At 39.5% G+C, this 18774-nt stretch overlaps 1 protein-coding gene across 1 annotated transcript in view; it reads right to left on the minus strand.

Moving 5' to 3' along the window:
- CDH12 (cadherin 12) overlaps positions 1-18774 on the minus strand; it is a 417439-nt gene that overhangs the window by 31192 nt on the left and 367473 nt on the right. The window contains exon 8 of the mRNA XM_005422574.3: positions 10178-10431. Within this exon, the coding sequence (XP_005422631.1) occupies positions 10178-10431 (254 nt within the window). The remainder of the gene's footprint in view (positions 1-10177; positions 10432-18774) is intronic.

Here is an 18774-nt window from a genome sequence, read left to right on the forward strand (position 1 = left end):
AGGACACCGGCAGCCCCAGCACCAGCACCCCGAGCAGCGACCCTAAAGTTCCAGAGCCCAGCACAGCACTCTGAAGAAACCCCAACTGTGCTGAAAATTGCCACTCTGGGGGGGAAAAGCGGTACTCCTGGGAAACCTTCTCCTACACCAGTCAGGGAGTGGGAAAAGCCCCTGCAGGAGGCCCAATGGGCGGCATGCCAGAGCATCCCACACCTCTCATCACCGTGGAACTGCCAGGACTGCCCCCTCCTGAGACTGAGTAGGCTGGCTCCAAAGAAACACCTCTGCTGAGCATAGCCGTGTCTCCAGGAGGTGTGGTTCCATCCCAGTTCAGCCTCTGATGGCCATGCCTGTTGCTGTTGCCCTAGAGGGGAGAGCCCCAATGAAACAACACCAGCACAAAGGTGATGGGTCCCAGCCCCTGCTGCAGCCTCTCCAAACCTTTCTCTGCAGAAGTGTGGCAGCAAAAGCAGTGAGAGAGAGACACGAAAATCTGCAAAAGACACCTGCTATTACTTCAAGTCTATCAAGGTCTTTCATACTACATACTTTCTACATACTCTAATAAGCTGATACTAGATAAAAGAGAAGATCAGGCTGGTTTAATAGCTCCTTCCTCAAAAGTCAACACAGGAACATCTACATATGTTAAGGTTAAACTGACTCATATAACATATGGCAAAGTGATTTCACTTTTGCTATCTCTGTTTTGTAGTACTAAAGATTATCTGTGTTTATAGTTTTAAATTGGTTTGTTTGTAATGAGAGGGAAATTGGTGACATTTGTCTGTGTGTGTACTTAGTTATAATTGTTTATAAGTTTTTAAGATATTTGTTTATATGAGCACTTAATTATAGTTCTTTATAGGTTTTTTATATCATAATTTAGCTAAACAACAAAGCCAAGTATTCTATAGGTTATTACTGAGGGATTACATTTCAAGATATGATGGGGAAGCCCATCCTGTCTATATCTCAGTTCTAGCCAAGCTGTGGCCTTAACTGGTGAGAAAGGTGTTCCATCAGACCCTTCCAGACTAAGTCATAGCCCTGGCCAGGCTGTGGCTTTATCGGGCAGGGAAAGTTATCAAAACCAGGTATTTCTGTGCAAGCTAAATTGGCTTTGCAAAAGCTTTCCTTTGAGACAAACTTGGAGGCTTCATCCAGAAGAAGCCCTCCAAGACCTCACTGGAAGAAAAAGGCCCCTCAGCAATGGCAGACCCTGGGTGATGGTAAAGGATATAGGCAATTGTAAGTTTCACCTTATTGATTTTGTTCAAAGGTACATCTTGTGTTGCTATTGAACAAAGGGGAAAAGAGGGGTGGATGTACATCCCTCTCAAAGCTCTTGAGTGTTCTCACATTCTCATGTTTCTCTTATGTTTTTCAATAAAAATCACAGCATGACCTGGCAAGCCAGCGGCTCATCAGAGGCAAGAGATTGTCAACAGGGAGGCAGTCAGTCCATCAACTTACTCAAGCTCCAAGATTCAAATATTTAGAGAACATCAGTGGTAGAAACATATATTGTTTTAATTGAAATGGTTTTGTGTTGAATTGTTATTGTTTGTAGTGTTAAGTTGTAATGTTGTAACTTCTAAGCATTAAGCCTGTGACATGTTAACCCAAAAAGATTGCAATATTGGTAGTTTTACTGACAGCTTCTGGATATGAGCATCACAGCTCCAATGATACACAAGGTACATCACTACCTGTTGAGCGAAGAAGCCTTATTCAACTAGGCTCATCAATTACATTTTTTAATATACCTGAAAGAACAAATTATGGCATTGGAGTCCCTGGGTGAGCAAGGATAGGTTGGATTCAATATACACAGGGACTCTCAGCCAATGTCATCCAGTTCTAAATGCAGATGTATCACTGGCCAGAGAACTGGATGGGGCTAAGGCCTCAACCAATGACGTGTAAGTGGAGCTCCTATAAAAGGAGCTGGAGGAATATACTGGAGGCTGTATGTCACAGGAAACTTTTGTGTGTAGTCCATGTCTCCAGCCACTGACCCCATGAAACATGTTGATAGTAAACAAAATTGCTAAAAATATGCCTTGGGATTCAGAGAAAATGTTGGAGGGAAACCCCATTTCCTTAGTTTTCAAAAGAAGATAAAGTAGCTGGAACAAAGTGAAATAAATACATCAAGACACTGAGATCAAAGAAGGTGTCTGTCCTCAGCAGAAGAAGAGGATAGAGCAGGACTCCCATGAACCTGATGGGAGATGGTTAGGAGTAAAAATAGAGAAACCAGCCATGGGAGAAAGAAGGACTGTGGAGTAGGAGACTACTGTTAGAGAGAGCATAAGAGATCTAAGAAAACACTGGGCTAGTAGGAGGAGAGAAAACCATACCAAGGCATCTTCAGCAGAAACTGAGAAGTAGTTCTGCAGGATTTGAATTAAATTGTTTGGATAAATTAGAACTTGGACTAAAGGTTTTAAAAGTCATGTGTGTGAAAGGGATTTGATAAAATGTAAAGGATGGAATATAGGTAAAATTGCAACAGAAAGTGACAGGAGGCAACAGAGCAAGAAGTGTGCAGAACCACCAGAGCAGCTGAAAAGGAACCAAAATTCATGAGTCTCAACATCTCTTATCTGTAAAAACTGACTTGTTTCTCTCCAGCATGATACCATACACAGAAAAATGGCTGTCACTTAATCTGTTATTAAATGAAGACCCTTGAGGTGCTGGAACTAGATGTCCCAGATTTTCTATATATGTATGAAACTGTAAGATACATTTTAATGTCACAGGGTGGGACTTTTCTTTTTGAAGAATAAGTGAATTCAAAAAATGCAAGCACAAAAAGGTTGGAAGAATTATGGGACTGAAAACTCAAACTCTTACATACTTTAATTCATTTTGTTGGTGCTTGTACATTAAGGTATAGTGTTCTAGGATTCTGGAAGAAATCTTTATTTTCTTGATCTTAACATGACAAAGTATTTTTTCTGGGAAAACAAACTATTCATAAAAGTGTATGGACTATTGTGAACTAGTTCAGAAAAAAAAAAAATAAGGGTTTTCCTTTGAAAGCAGACACAGGGAGTACAGTCTTATCCCTGAGGTACTGAGGACAAAACTGACCTATAGATAGTACACATGACTTTTTACTTTAAAATCACAGTTTCATGACTCTGGACTTGGTCAAGAAAATGCACAGTCCCCACAGCTTTCCTGCTTTGAGTGGTTCTTTTTGTTCATAGGGCAAAACTCCTGAGTCAAGCAGGGAAGACCTGAAGGACAATTCATATTCTGTTTTGGCACAGAATATGAAACCTATTGTTAATTAGAGTTGTCTGGGATTCACATCAGGGACAACAATAATCCTCTTATACTTTATGCTGGAAGATCATCTTCGTGGAAATCTGACAACTTCAGATGTGCCAGTGCAAAGTTGTTGAACTTCTCACACACTGTTAGACAGAGCTCACTAGGAGGTACTGCAGGTAATTCAGTCCTGCCCTCCATTTCTGCTTTCTTGTTATTTAGACAGCTTTGTCTATAACATTCATGTTGTATAGACACATAAAACAGTGATTTTTAGGAAGTCCTAAAACCCCTTGTTCCAGAAGTACAAGGATCTTTACCAAAAACTTGCATAGTTACAAATTACAGACCTTGCAACATACTACAGGACAGCAGCTATTTTTTCCTCCCAGTCATCTTCAAACTGTCATAAACTAGAGGAGTCTGAGAAGAAAATGAGATCAGAGCTGTTTTTGCAAGTGTTTTGGGATTTTTAATGGCCAAAATGTACATAGGACTTCACCTTAACATGTTTCTTGAAGCACTATGGATGAAATGGGAATAGACAAAACAGATCACTTGAGACACATAAGCTCCAGATTTAACACAGTTTGAAAATTAGGTGCGCTGGGGTAATGTTCCAAAACAGCTGCAAAGCCAGTCACCCTTGCAGGTGTTGAATACCTGCAGCTCTTTTTCTCCTTGTGCTTAATTTCCTGTTCATTACTAAGTGTATGCTCTGTGCCCTTGCACTCCAACATCTCTGGCAAATACCTTTCTACAAAACAAACCTTTTAAGGCTTCTGACTTGTCTAAAATTTTGATACCAGTAACAGAAGAAAAGAGAAAAATAATATTACTCTCGCCATTTTCAATGTCCTCCAGCAAAATATTTTCTTTAACGGCTGAATCTGGTTTTCATCCTTAGTCATTATCTCCCCCTTCCTGATGTGTCTAACATAGCAGATATAAAATTTTTGTCTGATAACATGGATTTAGTTGCTGGAACAAATATTGTTTCTTTTCACGTGAGCTGCTCTATCTTGCATTGCTCTCTGTAGTTTTGCCTTCTGTTGCATGCAGTGCAGATTTTATCCCAGTCTTTATTGTTTGGCAGAATGTTGACTATTTCTTTCTTCTGTTATGGACTTCTTAATGGGCAAACAATTCCAAGAAAACATTTCACAGAAAATGAATGAATCTGTAGAGAAGCTACAACCAGTAGCTGTAGTACTACCAGTAATATCTGGTACTTTGTCTTGCTGTGTCTTCAAAGAGCATGACTTGCTTTTCCCCATTTGTTTAGAGTGCATATTTACTCAGGAGTTTCTTGGACTCTTTTGAAATATGATGAAATTTCTGAAGTCATTCTTTAGCTCTATGATTTCATCTAGATTTTAGGCAGCTAACAGAGGTTAAGGTACAATAAGGTTATTGGTTAAGATACAATAAGAACTTGCCAGCATATTTAGCACCTTCAAACTCACACTTTTCTAACTTAACGGTCTTGTTTTGTTGTTTTTGTTTGTTTGTTTGTTTGTTTGTTTTTCATTTAGAGCATATAAAACTTATGGAATATTGAATACTTATATAGTGGTGTATTGAGTATGGTTGAGCTGGAATTCATTTTCCAATAGTAGACTTCACAGTGTTGTGCTCTGCATTGGTACCTAGAAAGGTGTTGATAGCACACCAGTGTTTTTGTCTACTGTTGAACAGCTCTGGTACAGCACCAACTCAGTGTCTCCAACATCTCCCAAAATCCTGGGAGAGGACACAACTATGCCAATTAAATTAACAAAAGGGATAGACCATACTGTATGACATCAGCCTAGATATAAATCTAAGGAAAGGAGGAGCAATGGAGGGCATTTGTCACTGTAAATATATTTGCCTTCCAGAGAAACCACTATGTGTGTTGAAGTCCTGCATCCTGGGAAGTGGCTGATGGCAAGTAAAGAATAAACCTTTATTTTTCTCTTCACTTATGCATGCACAAAGCTCCATTCTTTGCTTTAGTAAACTGCCTTATTGAGTTGTTTTCCATCTTATTTTCTCTCCCCGTCCAGCTGGGAAGGGGAGTGATAAAGTGGCTTGATAGACACATGGCATGTCTCCAAGGTCAGCCCACCATGGTCCTTTTTAGTGCCTATGGAGCAAGACAAAGGCAGTTCTATCTCTCTCTTTTTCTTTGACTGATTGTCTATCTATCTATCTATCTATCTATCTATCTATCTATCTATCTATCCATATTGCATGCTATAGTAAGAGCAGTTATCTAGTAGTAAGCTCCTTTGTGGGACATGAGGTTTGTCAGCTGTGCTCCTTATCTCTCTGTTTTGCTGAGTTTGCTGGGAATGTGTTAACACAAGCAATAGCTCTGTGCTTTGCCCTGAAATGGCAGCCTTGTTATGTGGGGGGGAGCTATTTTCTGTGGATGATGAGGAAATACATCTCCCTCTCCCTGCCCAAAATTGATGTGAATGGGTTTATAATACAGGCTCCCATGGACATTGCTCATCCTTATTTAAGCAGCTTAATACTGTTAATAGTATTAAGGAATACTATTGGCGTGCTATGGGATTTGTGGAATCTGGTGTCATCCTGGTGTAAGAGGAAACAAACTTTAACCATGGAGATATTGAAATGTGCCCTGAGGCATCCAGTTCCTGGGTGGCAGGGTGTGTGGAAGAATTTGGGCAGGTTCCTAGGGTGGTTATTACCTCCAGTAGTCTGTGACTTTACGCCTGAACACGTGACCAGCCCTGGCAAACTGACCCATCAGTGATGGAAGGGTGCCTTGCCCACCCCAGTGAAAGCCAGCAGCTTCCTGCCCTGTGCTGGGGCTGGACCTGTGCCTGCTGAGCCACTGTTCAGTCCTCACAGAGGGCTGTAGTTAAGGCAGGAACCCAAACTGCATTTGAAGACACTATGGCTGACACAGGGACTCAAACCACAGCAACTACAGTACTTGCAGCAGTAGTGAAAACAAAATAATGGATAAGGGAAACTACAGGTCCACATAATTGATAAGAAAGGGAGGAAGAGGAAAAGAAGGAGGAGGAGAAGGAGGACAATCAGGAGAGGAGAGGTCAGATGAAAAAGCTGATCATTCAACAAATAAATTTGAAGGAGTGAGACAAATTGAATAGGAAGCTGAAGTTATCTGTTCCTTGACCTCATCAGAACTTTGAGACTTGTGGAAAGACTACTGTCACCAGCCAGGTGATGCTGGGATAACAGGGCTGACAGTCAACAATTAGAAGGTCATGAGGCCACAACAGCTAAAATCCCTTGCTAGAGATGGGAAAATTGAAGGAGGAATTGGAAAAGAAGGAGCAATTTGCAGTCTCTAGAGATGGCCTCTCTAAAGCATGAGGGCATGAAATCCATTTAAGGAAGACCTTGTGAATTCCCCAGGAAGGTGGATCACTGCAGATGGAGGTATCCAGTACTTGAGAGAATTAGAACTCCTGGAAGTGCTTTATAGTGCAGTAAAAAGTGATAATGTCCCTGTCTAGGTTTAGGACAAATTTTAGGAGAAAATGCCCTGAAATGAGCATTTTGTCTGAAGATAAGGGCTTTGATAATCCTGCTTGCCAATGAGAGAAATAAATCCTAGTGGGCGAAAGTGAAAAAAAAATCTGAAACTGTTTATAAACAATGAAAAAACAAAAGGGTGCCTGCAAGGCACAGAAAAGGACTGAATAAATGCTAGATACTGAAATTTCAAAAACTTGACCCCAACCCCAGTACAGGCAGCATAGCCATGAAGCAAAGATGGAGGCTGCCCCTGCCCTTCTTTATATCAGGGAAGGGGAGGAACAGGAGTTAGTGTTGCTACTCAGGCAGAATAGATTGGAATCTTCCTGATGTTAGTCTCTTCCTTGCAGAAGGAGAAGCTGGTGGGCTTTAAGTGTCCTTTCTCATGTTGGTTTAGATGCTTTGAGGTCTCACGCTTGGGGTGGCCTCCCCACCAGCTCCCCACATGGGCCAGAAAAAAAAAGCAGAAACAGTTTAAGTGAAACAAAAAAGAAAATGAAAAAGGAACAAGCTGTTTCTGGGCATAAGCAGACAATTATGAAATAAAGTATCATTATAAAATCACCCCAAGACAGTCCCCAAAGATACAGAGGATGCCCTTTACACAATGGCCATATGAAGGGAGGTGGCTCAAAGTGCCCAAGAAGCACCATCATATAACAAGTTGTCCCAAAACAAAAGAGGCCATGCTCTATTTACTGCTGGATCTTTCTGCATGGTAGGAAACCATTGGAGGTGGAAAGTTGCTGTGTGGAATCCTACACAATGACTGCTGAGGGAGAAGAAGAGCCTATTTGCAGAACTGAAAGCCATCCAACTAGCCTTAGAGATTTCTGAATAAGAAACATGGCCTGTATTCTATCTCTACACTGACTCCTGGATGGTGTCCAATGTCCTGTGGTGGTGGCTGCAGCAATGGAAGAAGACTAACTGGCAACACAGGGGCAAACCCATCTGGGCTGCTGTACTGGGGCAGGAGCTCACTGCACAGGTAGAAGATATGACTCTGGACGTAACTCATGGAGATACACAGGTGCCCAAAAATCACAGCACTGAACAACACCAGAACATTCTGGGACATAGTTCATGTTTTTCTGTGGGCATGAACCAGCTGAATCAACTCATAAATGTGACCCTGGAGGACTTATGCAGCTTGTTGGTGTAAGGGTTACCAGGAAGAGCAGTGAGACTAAAATGTAGGAGTATTAACTTAATGTATTAATCTAGATGGGCATTTGGACACTTAAGTAGTGAGTTCAGAGCTTAAAAATGCAGACATGGGCACTGTAAAATGGCTTAGGATTCAATATTCCAGAGAACACAGAACGTGGACAAACCATTGAGAGATAATTATTTTTCTTGTGTAGTTGCAAATATGGAATCAGTAAAAAGCACTTGAGTCTCCTAGGAGCATTTGTGAAACAAAAAACTCTCACTGAAGACTGGTTATACATCCAAATGATTCCACTGTCATATGAAAAACTGCTCAACAATGTGATTAAAGGCTTTCTATCTGGTTGTAAGAGAGTATGGTTTCCAACAGAATATTGACTTCACTAGGGCTATTTTCATAGGCTACCACCACGGAAAAAGGTTCAGGCTTCAGTCATTGTTAGTGAAAGTTTTGATCCTTTGTCAGAGAAGGAATGTGTCACAGACTCATAGACAAATGCATTTCTATATTTTAAAAAAATGAAGATAATATTTGAAAAAAAAATGAAACAAACAGCAATAGTAATAGTTTTAGGCAAAAATTAACAGTGACTTGACAAAGCAGGAGCTAAACAATCACTGTTATATGTTAAATTATTGCATATGATTACAACTAACATGCTTATTGTATATTTTGAGAGCATAAGTACTGAGCCAAAATACACATAAACATGGATTTAAAAGGTCAAAATTCATTTTGTAATCAAATATGCATGAAAATGCATGCACTTGGTAGACACTAGTTGCATTTTCCTGTTCTGTCAAAGTCCCATTCCATAAACATTAACATTTAAAGATTGATGAGATGCACTATGTCTTTAATATTTCTTAGGAAAATCTGGGGATAAAAATATTTCCTGAAGTCAGGTAGACCCAGCACAAATTAGTACTTGGGAGTATGTGTTAACAACTGCCTACATCTTAGACTGTGTCTAAGCTTTAAGGAGCTTCCTTATTGGTACATGACTCTGGTTCACTTTAATCTTTCTAATGTGGCTGTAAATATGTTCTCAAAATCAATGTATTATATTTTTTTATACCAGATCCCCTCTCCTTTTTATTTCATTAAAATAAGCTATAGAAATAAATGAGAGCCTTGCCTGGCAGGAGTTTCCTTGTGCTGAACACAGCCATGTTGGTCACAATCATGTCCCCATAGCCTCAGCCAAGACACATGTGATGATTGTTTATGAGAGCAAGATGTAGAGAGCAAGTGGTGAAAGGAGCAGCTCTGTCACCCATTGGGGTCTAACTCATACAGATATAAAGTAAAACCTTCTTTGTCACTACTGTACTTTGGAGATATATTTGTGGAAGATCCAGTGTAGAGGACCAGACCTAAGTACATTTTGTCTCAAACTATCTGAGCATTGCTACAGAAAAGGTGTGATCAGGGGAGAGGATCCTGCAGAGGTGGGGCTGGGCTATTCTCAGCCAGCTTCCTGCTCCACCTTGAGACTCATTCTCAGCTTCCACCTGCCAACTCATTTCCTGGAGAAATGCTGGCTGTGCATGTGCTAACAAAACAGTGTGAAAAATCTACTTTACATAAGAGGTGTGGACCAGGTTAACTATAAAAGTCATGGATTGGGCCCCTCAGTCTCTCTGGACATGTGTTGTGGCATGTGAGCCAGCAGAGTTTGAGGAGCTTGTTGTGGGAGTTGAGAACCTATTCAAGTGTATCGTACAAAATTAAGGGTTACCACTCTTGTGGAAGAACATTTAAGAATTTAAGGGCTTGTTAGCCAACAGCTTGTGAGTCAGATTTATAGTGATGGTACAATAATGTCATGAGAGTTCCCTGACATGTGTCTTTGTTCAGACTGAAGGACAATTTATAGCAAATATCACATCCTCTACCAGTGGGTTGTGACACCCAGACACCATGCTATTCCTTAGTCTTAGCACACCGTCTCTGAAGTCATGTCAGTGTGTGCTACCTTACATGATCAGTATGATAAGAAGCTGTGAGCACTTTATGATAATTCACCCAAACGAGCATCTCCTTCCAATATTTTTTCAGAGCATCAGTTATCTGTTACAGTGACAGACTAGGTATATTTTATATCTTCATGCTAAGTTCTTTGCCAGTGCATCCAACTGTCAGCACTTTGGGTTGTCAGAGAGTTACTAAAAGGAGGAAAAGCTCTCTTACCTAACTGAGCTGCTGCCAGCATCAAGGTCTTGTGCTGTCACTGCACCTATAATGGTCCCCACAGGTGTATCCTCATAGACTTCCATCGTGTACATGGGCTTGCTGAACACTGGAGGTTCATCCATGTCCAACACATTTATCTTCACAGTGGCAGTATCTTTGAATGGACCCACTGAGTGAAATCGATGGTCAAGATGGAGATTGGAGGCCTCCACCTTAAAGGTATATGCCTTCTTTGTTTCAAAGTCTAATGGCTGTAGAAAGAACAAAAGCAAAACATTAGACTAGACTAAAAGTTAGGCATTGCAAAATCACTTTGGTTGGATTAATCTGACAAAACTTAAGATGTCTTTGGTGTAAAACTCATCTCCTGAGCTAATCAATCATTTAAGTTTGTTTTGAAGTTCATCTTATGCTAAGGTGAATTTTGAAATAGGCCAGATGAATCACAGTCAGGAAATTACTGCTTCTCTACATCAAAAAAATCAGGATGACTGGCATGGATGTAAACAGTTACAGTGTAGATGTCTGAAGTTAAATGAGTGAAATTCATCTCTTGCAAATGAGCTGAGTGAAGGTTAGTCAGAGATTTGCATTTGCAGCTCCCATACACCGGCAATCAGCTGTCTCTAGCAGATCCAGCTCCTTAAATAGAATATTTCCTGGGTTTTTTAGCAGGAAAGGCTTTCAGAAGACCATGACAGTGATGAAGATGAGTCCAAATGAAAACTCTGATATATACTAATGAGTCAAACCAAACTTCAGGTACGACTTGGAATGTGAGTTCTAACTTGATCTGAAACAAGTTTTCCCTGTAAAATGTCGATCTTAGCAGTGATCTGCTATTCATGCCATATGTTTGATCTGCATGTACTTTGCAAAATGCAGACTTTGGCTCTGTCTTATGATGCTAGGTGTAATTCATAAGGTCTTGAAGATGACACAGCAGCTTTTGTGTAGTTATGTGGGGTTTTGACAGAATGTATCCTGCAAAATAAGGTTGTTTTGATGTGGGTTTCTGTCAACGCATATCAATTTAGTGCCTTTGCTTCTAGAAAAGTAATCATCTCAAAACCCTCAATAAAGTCTTATTTAGTTGAAAAGATGCAGAAGCTTTATTTTCATTTAAAGGGTTTATCTGCATTGTCTTTCATGCTGTTTTTAACGTTTCTAACAAAGCCTTTTCCTGATGTCTGGGTAACACTGGCACCTAGTGGTTTCTGCCTATAATTGTTAAACTGTAAATTTGCTATCGGGAATGAACAAAAAAAGAACACATTCACATGTGTATGAACAAGAATATTTCAATGTCTGTTACTTTTTTCCCAGTGTTTTCAGACAGTTGTCACATCCAGGATAGATTTAAATTCTTCAGCTTTCTGTCCTCGTCAAAACAGGACATAATTGGCCACATGACTAGTGTAAATTGAAATAGCTCCATTAAAATCAATTGAGTTACCTTGACTTAAATTAGCTGAACCATAATGATTATAAATCCTTATAAAAGACTTTGTCGTTTAAGTAGACTAGATGCTAAGTCTTTTTTTTTTTTTTTTCTTTGAGCTGGGGCCTTAAAATTAGCCATATAAATTTTAATGTCATAGAAATAATCACACTTGAAAGTAATTCACTACCAAACACAACCATCCTCCTACAGACAAAATTACCAGAAAAAAACAGTATGTGCTGTACCTTTGTGTCTGGACTGACAGAAAGAGGGAGAAACTGAAACAGAAAAAATTAAGTCTGGTAGATCTCATGTCCCAGTGGTGAAACCCTAAGATGTTGCCTTCACTAAAAATAGACAAGTTGGTCCATTATCCAAATTGCTGCCACAATATATTTTCATTTTCTATACTACTTGTACACACCTGTTATGCATTGCCAAAATAATTTTACCCAAAAACAAAACCAAATCAAGGCAACTCTTCTCCAAATATTTATATCAATTGGTAACACATTTTCAAAAAAAACATAATAAGAGGAGAAATATGAAGTTTAAGGGCTTAGTTTGGAGAAGAAAAAGTCAGGGGTTAAACTAGAGATAAATGATTAAGAAAGTAAGAAATCTAAGCTGCCACATACGTAGTAATTCTGGGTAATACCTTGCAGGTATCTTTCATACCACCAAAATTGCATTAAAACTTTTCAGATTGGCTCCTGTAGTACATCAGTATATTTGCAAAGAGAATTATTAATGGAAAGAGTCCTAATTAATCCAGTCTTTGCAGGCTGTCTTTCACCAAATTACTCTTCAAACACTTATACCAGATCATGGTGCATGGCCAGTCCCCAGCCACAAGATTTCATGATGCAAGGGGAGCAGGGAGCAGGAAGATTTCAAGCAGTTCTGTCTATTGTTATGTTCAGACTGTCATATTTCGCTGCACAGGTACCCAGGAAGCAGGAAAAGTGGCTGCATTACTTTTCTACCCCCAGCATTATGGGGAAATACTAATGTATATTTTTAAAAAAGTCAGTGTGATCCCAAGAAGGGATAATGTTTTTCCACTGTAACCTCAGAAGAACTCATCCTCTCTTTCTGTCCTTCTATGGGTCTGATGATAAATATAGTTAGAGGTTATGCATCCAGTGCAAAGCACAGATGGCAGTCAAAATAAGAAGAGACAGGCTGAAAGTGATGAGCCACCATGAGAGAAGGAAATCAGTGACAGACTCCCACAAAACAGCAGAAATTAACCTTTAGCCTAAGTGAGGCTAAACCACAGCTGAAATATATGGAGAGTTGGGAAATGTTGCAAGTGGTAAATCTAGGACTTAAATAGAAAAATACTTTATACAACATATATCATGTAACAAGAGTATGGTTTTATTGTCTTGTGTGTATGGGGATTGCATGCTACAATCTCCTGATCGGTTCTGGTTTTCCCATATTTGAACAGTTAAGTCATAGAGGTAGCATTGACAGTTTAAGATTTAGGCATTGCTCTGAATTGTCCAAAGTCTGCCTGAAAATGGTAGAATGGAATGTCTGCATAGGTCTCAGGAAAAACTTTTTGGATTTTTTGATTTTTGGTTTAAAACACGTTTAAAAAACATTTTATTATATTTTTAATTTTCAGTAGATATCACTAAAATCTGTCAAGTTAATGAATGGTCCGCAAAAATTTTACCTGTTTTTGTTACTAAACCAAAAAAAAACCCCAACAAACAAACAAACAAAAAAAACCCCAACCCATCACTGTGTTTTGCTGTTATATAATAGCTGTCTGAGGGTGCTCAGTCCCACTTTTATTTTGAATCTGGAATGCTGCTAAGGAAACAAACACAGTAGAATGCTTAATCATACAAAAAACACCAAACCAGTCCTCTAAGTTTCTTAAAATGTTTTTTCAATTAATCAGATTTTAATGAAATTACTTCATAGATTTTTTAACAAGCAAGAGAAATATTTATTCCTTCTATAAAAGTAATTGCATGCAGAAGGTAAATTTGAATAAGGTTTTTATTTTGCAATTTTTTTTGGTGCAGTAAACATTATTTTTGCCAGTAGTAAGGTGATGCCTTATTGACTATGAACTATTCAATAACTGGAGTATTTCTAATTGATATTATATGTACCACTGACAGCAGATGTATTTGGCCCCCTCAACTTGTCCTCATCTGCTTTTTTCCTATGTTGAGGTTACAAGCTGTTCTATATAGTTGCCTAGTAAAGTGCTATCAGCATATACACACCTATGCACAGCAAAACTATTCTACAAATCCCCAAATCAAATACATACTGACAAATCACTTTACCTTGCAACTCTGTAAGCACCATGAATAGACTTATGTAGTATGACTAGGACAGCACAAAAACAGTTCTGTATTAGAAATAAACATATTTTGAAATATTGCTGTTTTCCACATTCAAGGCAGAAGTTAAGAAATGCTGCTATAGTGGGAAAGAGAGAGAAATAATTAAAGAACTCAAAGAAAAAAAATGGTCTGAAAGATATAATGAATTCTAATGATAAGCACAAGGGTGAAAAAAGAATTACCCTGTCAGTTTGTTCTGCTTCACAAAGAGACAGGACTGGAAACTCCAGAAATTTCTGCTTTTTATCCACAGATATCTACACATAAGAAATACTCTCTCACATAAGAGAGTATTGTTTCTGATAGAGGCTTTCACCTACGATGATGGAAAAGCTATACTTTGGGATGAGATTTTAAGCCCCAGGACATATGGATAAGTTATGGATAGTAGGACTGGGTTGTCAGGAAGTGCATAATAACTTAGGCTTGACTTCATGCTAGCCTTGTGCAATTGCAGAATAGCTCTGGGTCATGTGTGCTGGTCTCAAAAGTTGGAAAAACTTTCCCCTTCAAATGGGTTGAGCACCTATGCATTTTGTTAAATATTGGCATAAGACAATTTGTTGTGCATTGACACAATTTCTGTATCAGCAGTTAAATATCAGTAGCTGGACTTCTGCACTGGATTCTAAATAGCATAAGGAAATAAGCGGTATCAGAGAGCAGGTTTTGTAAAGCAGGCTCTAGATCAACCAGGAGCATTCATTAGTTAGAGTTGAGAATGCACAGTAAAAAATGAGATCTGTAGTAAGTATTTCAAGATTTGATGGCAAGTGGACAAAATATATGTCTGATCTGTATCTGGAGAAGAAGAGAAACTGACCAGTGTCAGGGGTTCTGTTGTTTGCTGCTCTCAAGTATCTCACCCATTTCTGAAGGTGTCTTTTCCTGTTCCAGGGAAAACCAAACCAACCAGCTCTATCCACAAACTACAAAGACTGAAGGTCTCCTCTTCCTTACTTTTCCTGTTGTTTGTGGTTGTATCTGCACACAGTTCACCACTTTCTGCCTGTACTGAAAGACTTAATACGACCTGCTCTTCCTCCTCAAAATGCACAACCTCAAAATGCACAACCATTATTCGCACTCCCACAAACCCATGAGTTATGATTACAGGCAGACAGTGCCTGTGCTCACACTTGCAGAGGAAATTCCCTGCCTTTGGAGAAGGAATGGGTGGGGGGGGCGTGTGATGAGAAGTCTGTACAGTTTTGGTAGTAAAACAAGGAGTAGCTTTAACATAGTTCTCACTGAAGGACATTGGGAGTCTGCCTTATGCTCACTCTTGTGTGGTACAGGTGTTCTCAGACTACTTTTAGCTTACATCAACATCCCAGAGCTATGTACGTGGGCTGTCCCATGGGCAACACGACTGAACTTAGACCACAGTCAGAGCACTGTTTACTGACTGCATTAAAGGCTTCTAAAAAGCCTCCTGAGGTTAAAAGCAAGCACACATTCCTAATACTTCCCTGCAGCTTCTGGTTCTGTTCATTGTCCCACAATTTCTTCTATTTTATAATCACTAAAGTTACAGTTTCTCACTGTGCAATGCTATGACATGCTGGGATTTCATGGCCACAGCTTTGTCATCTGATCATTTAGTTTTAGTCATGGTGCACAACTTACAGAAAACAAGATGTGTTTGTCCCCTGAATTTCCACTGAACCATGTGGAGAAGTTCGCACAGTGTAGTGGAGTAGTAAGATCACAAGAGGTGGAGCTTAGAAACAGTTGTTTTCCAAGGTTTTAATGAAACACTGCACAAATTAGTAAAGCGATGTCTTCAAGCAGAACAAGGTCAGTGCCTGAACCCTACTCAGTTTCTGGATTAGCACATACTGAGCTAATTAAAAGTCTTCTGCACAAAAAATGGAGTTACTGTATAAACTCATTCTTGGTTTAATAAATTTAGTGACAACTTTTCAGAGAAGGTTAGAACCTTCTATTTTCCTTTACTGTTGTGCCTGTTCATTAAAGATTTCAAAATCAGTCCCAGGCAAGGGACTGATTGCATCTGAAGCCACTATACTCTGGCATGAAGGAGATGGCCCCTTCTGTCACCATGTTTCTTATAGCTTATACCCACTGTAGTTTGCTCAAGATTCAGGTACAGTACAAGAGACTATCTAAATACCAAATGCAGTAAACACTTTATTAAACAACTAGACAAGGGAGGGAATTATAATTCTATTCCTAACATAGCAATATTTCTGACTCTCTACAGAGAACTTTATACAGCACTACCCTTAAGCCAAGTTTCCCTCCCCTTTTTTTAGGGATATTATTTTCCTTTACTTTTTATTTTGACAGAAAAAAATAATTATAGTACCAACCACACAGTGGTGCTAGACGGCATTTGGATGGTTTATTTAGGAGAACATAAGAAAAGCCATTTAATTTTTAATACATGTAATTAGCACAAGAGTAGTAGTAATCAGACTTATTTAGGATCATGGCACAGGAAAAAAAAAAACAACAAAACAAAACCAAAACACCAAAAAAAAAACAAACCAAAAAACCAAACCAGAACGAACAACCAAAACAGATTATTTAAGATCTGCAACTTGTCCAGCTGTAGCTGTTCTTACCCATTTCCAAAGCAGAGAATGGCACCCCTGAAGCAGAGAATGGCCTTCTGCATCTGTTAACACACTTAGTGTGCTAAAAGGAACAGTTTAGTGTGTGCAATTTTTTTCTCATCAAATGTATTTTCCACCAAAAATAAAGGTAGTCCAGGAAGGCCTCATTTCTTATCAATTTTGATATAGAAATCTTTCAATGTTTTTCTGCATAATAAGAGACCAAAAAGCATCTGTGCAGGGATGGACAGTTTCTGCCTGCAAGAAATTTTTCAGGGAAAATAAAAGCAAATTTTATAAATGGTTTTGAAGTGGCTCAGCCCTGAATTGCTGCAGCACTTACAGTACATGCTTACAGAATATGCTATAATAGAGAAATTGTGAGCCTGTTTTTAAAGCATATAGCACTTTTTATTAGTGGCTTTCACTGTTTATTATTTATAATTCTTAATTGAATGTGTTGGTCTTATTCATTTACCCACTTTCATTTTTAAAAATACTTCAATACATACTTAAATATTTGCATAATTTCACAAGGTCAAATCAGGTTGTGTCAATTTTATTTTTTACTTCACTTCTCTAATTTTCTTTCTGCATGCCCTAATGACATCCTTAAACATTTCCTGAGTTGCCTGCCCACTTTTCCAAAGATTATATAGCCTCTTTTTTCTCCTTAATTTCTTCAAAACCTCCCTGTCCAGAGAGGTCAGTTTGTTGTTTTTTTTTCTTTTTTCCTGCAGCTGTAGCTCGTCCTGTAGCTCATCTTTTGACTCATAGGGATAGAACTCTTGAAGGTGGAGGAGCAGGCTTTCTTGAGGTATGTCTTTCCTTTCTGGACCCCTTTGTTTTTAAGGGCTGTTTCCCAAGGTACTCTCTGACGAGCATTCTGAAGAGGAAGAAGCTTGCCTTCCAGAAGTCCAGTGTAGAGCTTTGTGGATACCCCTGCTTGTTTCACCAAACATTGAAAACTCTGTGATCACTGTACCCCAGACAGCCTCTGAACACCACATCTCCTACCAACCCTTCTCTGTCTGTAAACAGAAGGGCTAGCAGAGCCTCACCCCTGGCTGGTGATCTTCAAACATCCTCCAGCTGCTCACAGAATAATATATCCACCACTTCATCCTGGTTGGGTGGTCTATAACAGACTCCCACCAGGATGTCTGCCTTGTTGGTTTTCCCCCTGATCCTTACCCATAGGCACTCAACCTCATCACCATTGACCTCAAATTCTATCTTGTCAAGAGATTCCCCAATATACAGAGCCACCCCACCACCTCTTTTCCTCTCCCATCCCTTTGAAAAGCCTGTGACCATCCACTGCAGAACCCCAGTCATGTGAGTCATCCCACCATGTTTCTGTGATGGTGACTATGGCATAGCTTTCCCTCTGTGCCATGGTTTCAAGCTCCTCTTGTTTGTTGCCCGTGCAATATTAGCGTACATGCACTTCAGCTGGGCTGATTTCACCCTTGACTCTGACTTACCACCCTTAGGCTTATCTCTGAAGAGCCTGGTTTCATCCCCTTCCCCCTTAAAACCTAGTTTAAAGGCCTCTCAATCAGCCAAGTCATGGGCTAAAATCCTTTTGCCCTTGTTAGATAGATGGAGCCCATCTGACCCTGGGAGGCCTGGTGCTGTAAAAGTTACCCCATGATCAAAAAACTCAAAATTGTGCGGATGTCATGAGCCCTTAAACCACTTATTGGTAGCATGAATGTTGCTGTTCCTTTCATCACTCATCTCTGCTACTGAAGGAACCGAGCAGAGCACTGCCTGCACTGCTGCAGTATTCATCAGGAGTTCAGGCAGTGCTCTGCTCAGTTCCTTCAGTAGGAAGGAACTGAGAATATTTTCATCAACCAATCAACCCAGAGCCTTGAAGTTCCTTTTTAATTACCCTGGAACCCTTCTTATCAACATCATCACTACCAACCTGGATAACCAGCAGTGGGTAGTAAATACACTTAACCACAAATATGGAACATTCTATTGCTGTGTATTAAAAAAAAAAAAAAAAAAAAAAAAAAAAAAAAAAAAAACAAAGGAAGAAGCACTGAGGAGGCTTAGGACAAGGAGAACTGAATTCTATCAAAAAAACCTGCTCTTGATGATGAAATATTAATTTTTTAATGGTTTCTACTTACTGCATTTTCCGACTGGCAGTGCATATGGAGGGGAATGCAGCTGCTC

Source organism: Geospiza fortis, unplaced genomic scaffold (assembly GCF_000277835.1).
Source record: "Geospiza fortis unplaced genomic scaffold, GeoFor_1.0 scaffold281, whole genome shotgun sequence".
In the NCBI taxonomy this organism is placed as follows: Eukaryota; Metazoa; Chordata; class Aves; order Passeriformes; family Thraupidae; genus Geospiza; species Geospiza fortis.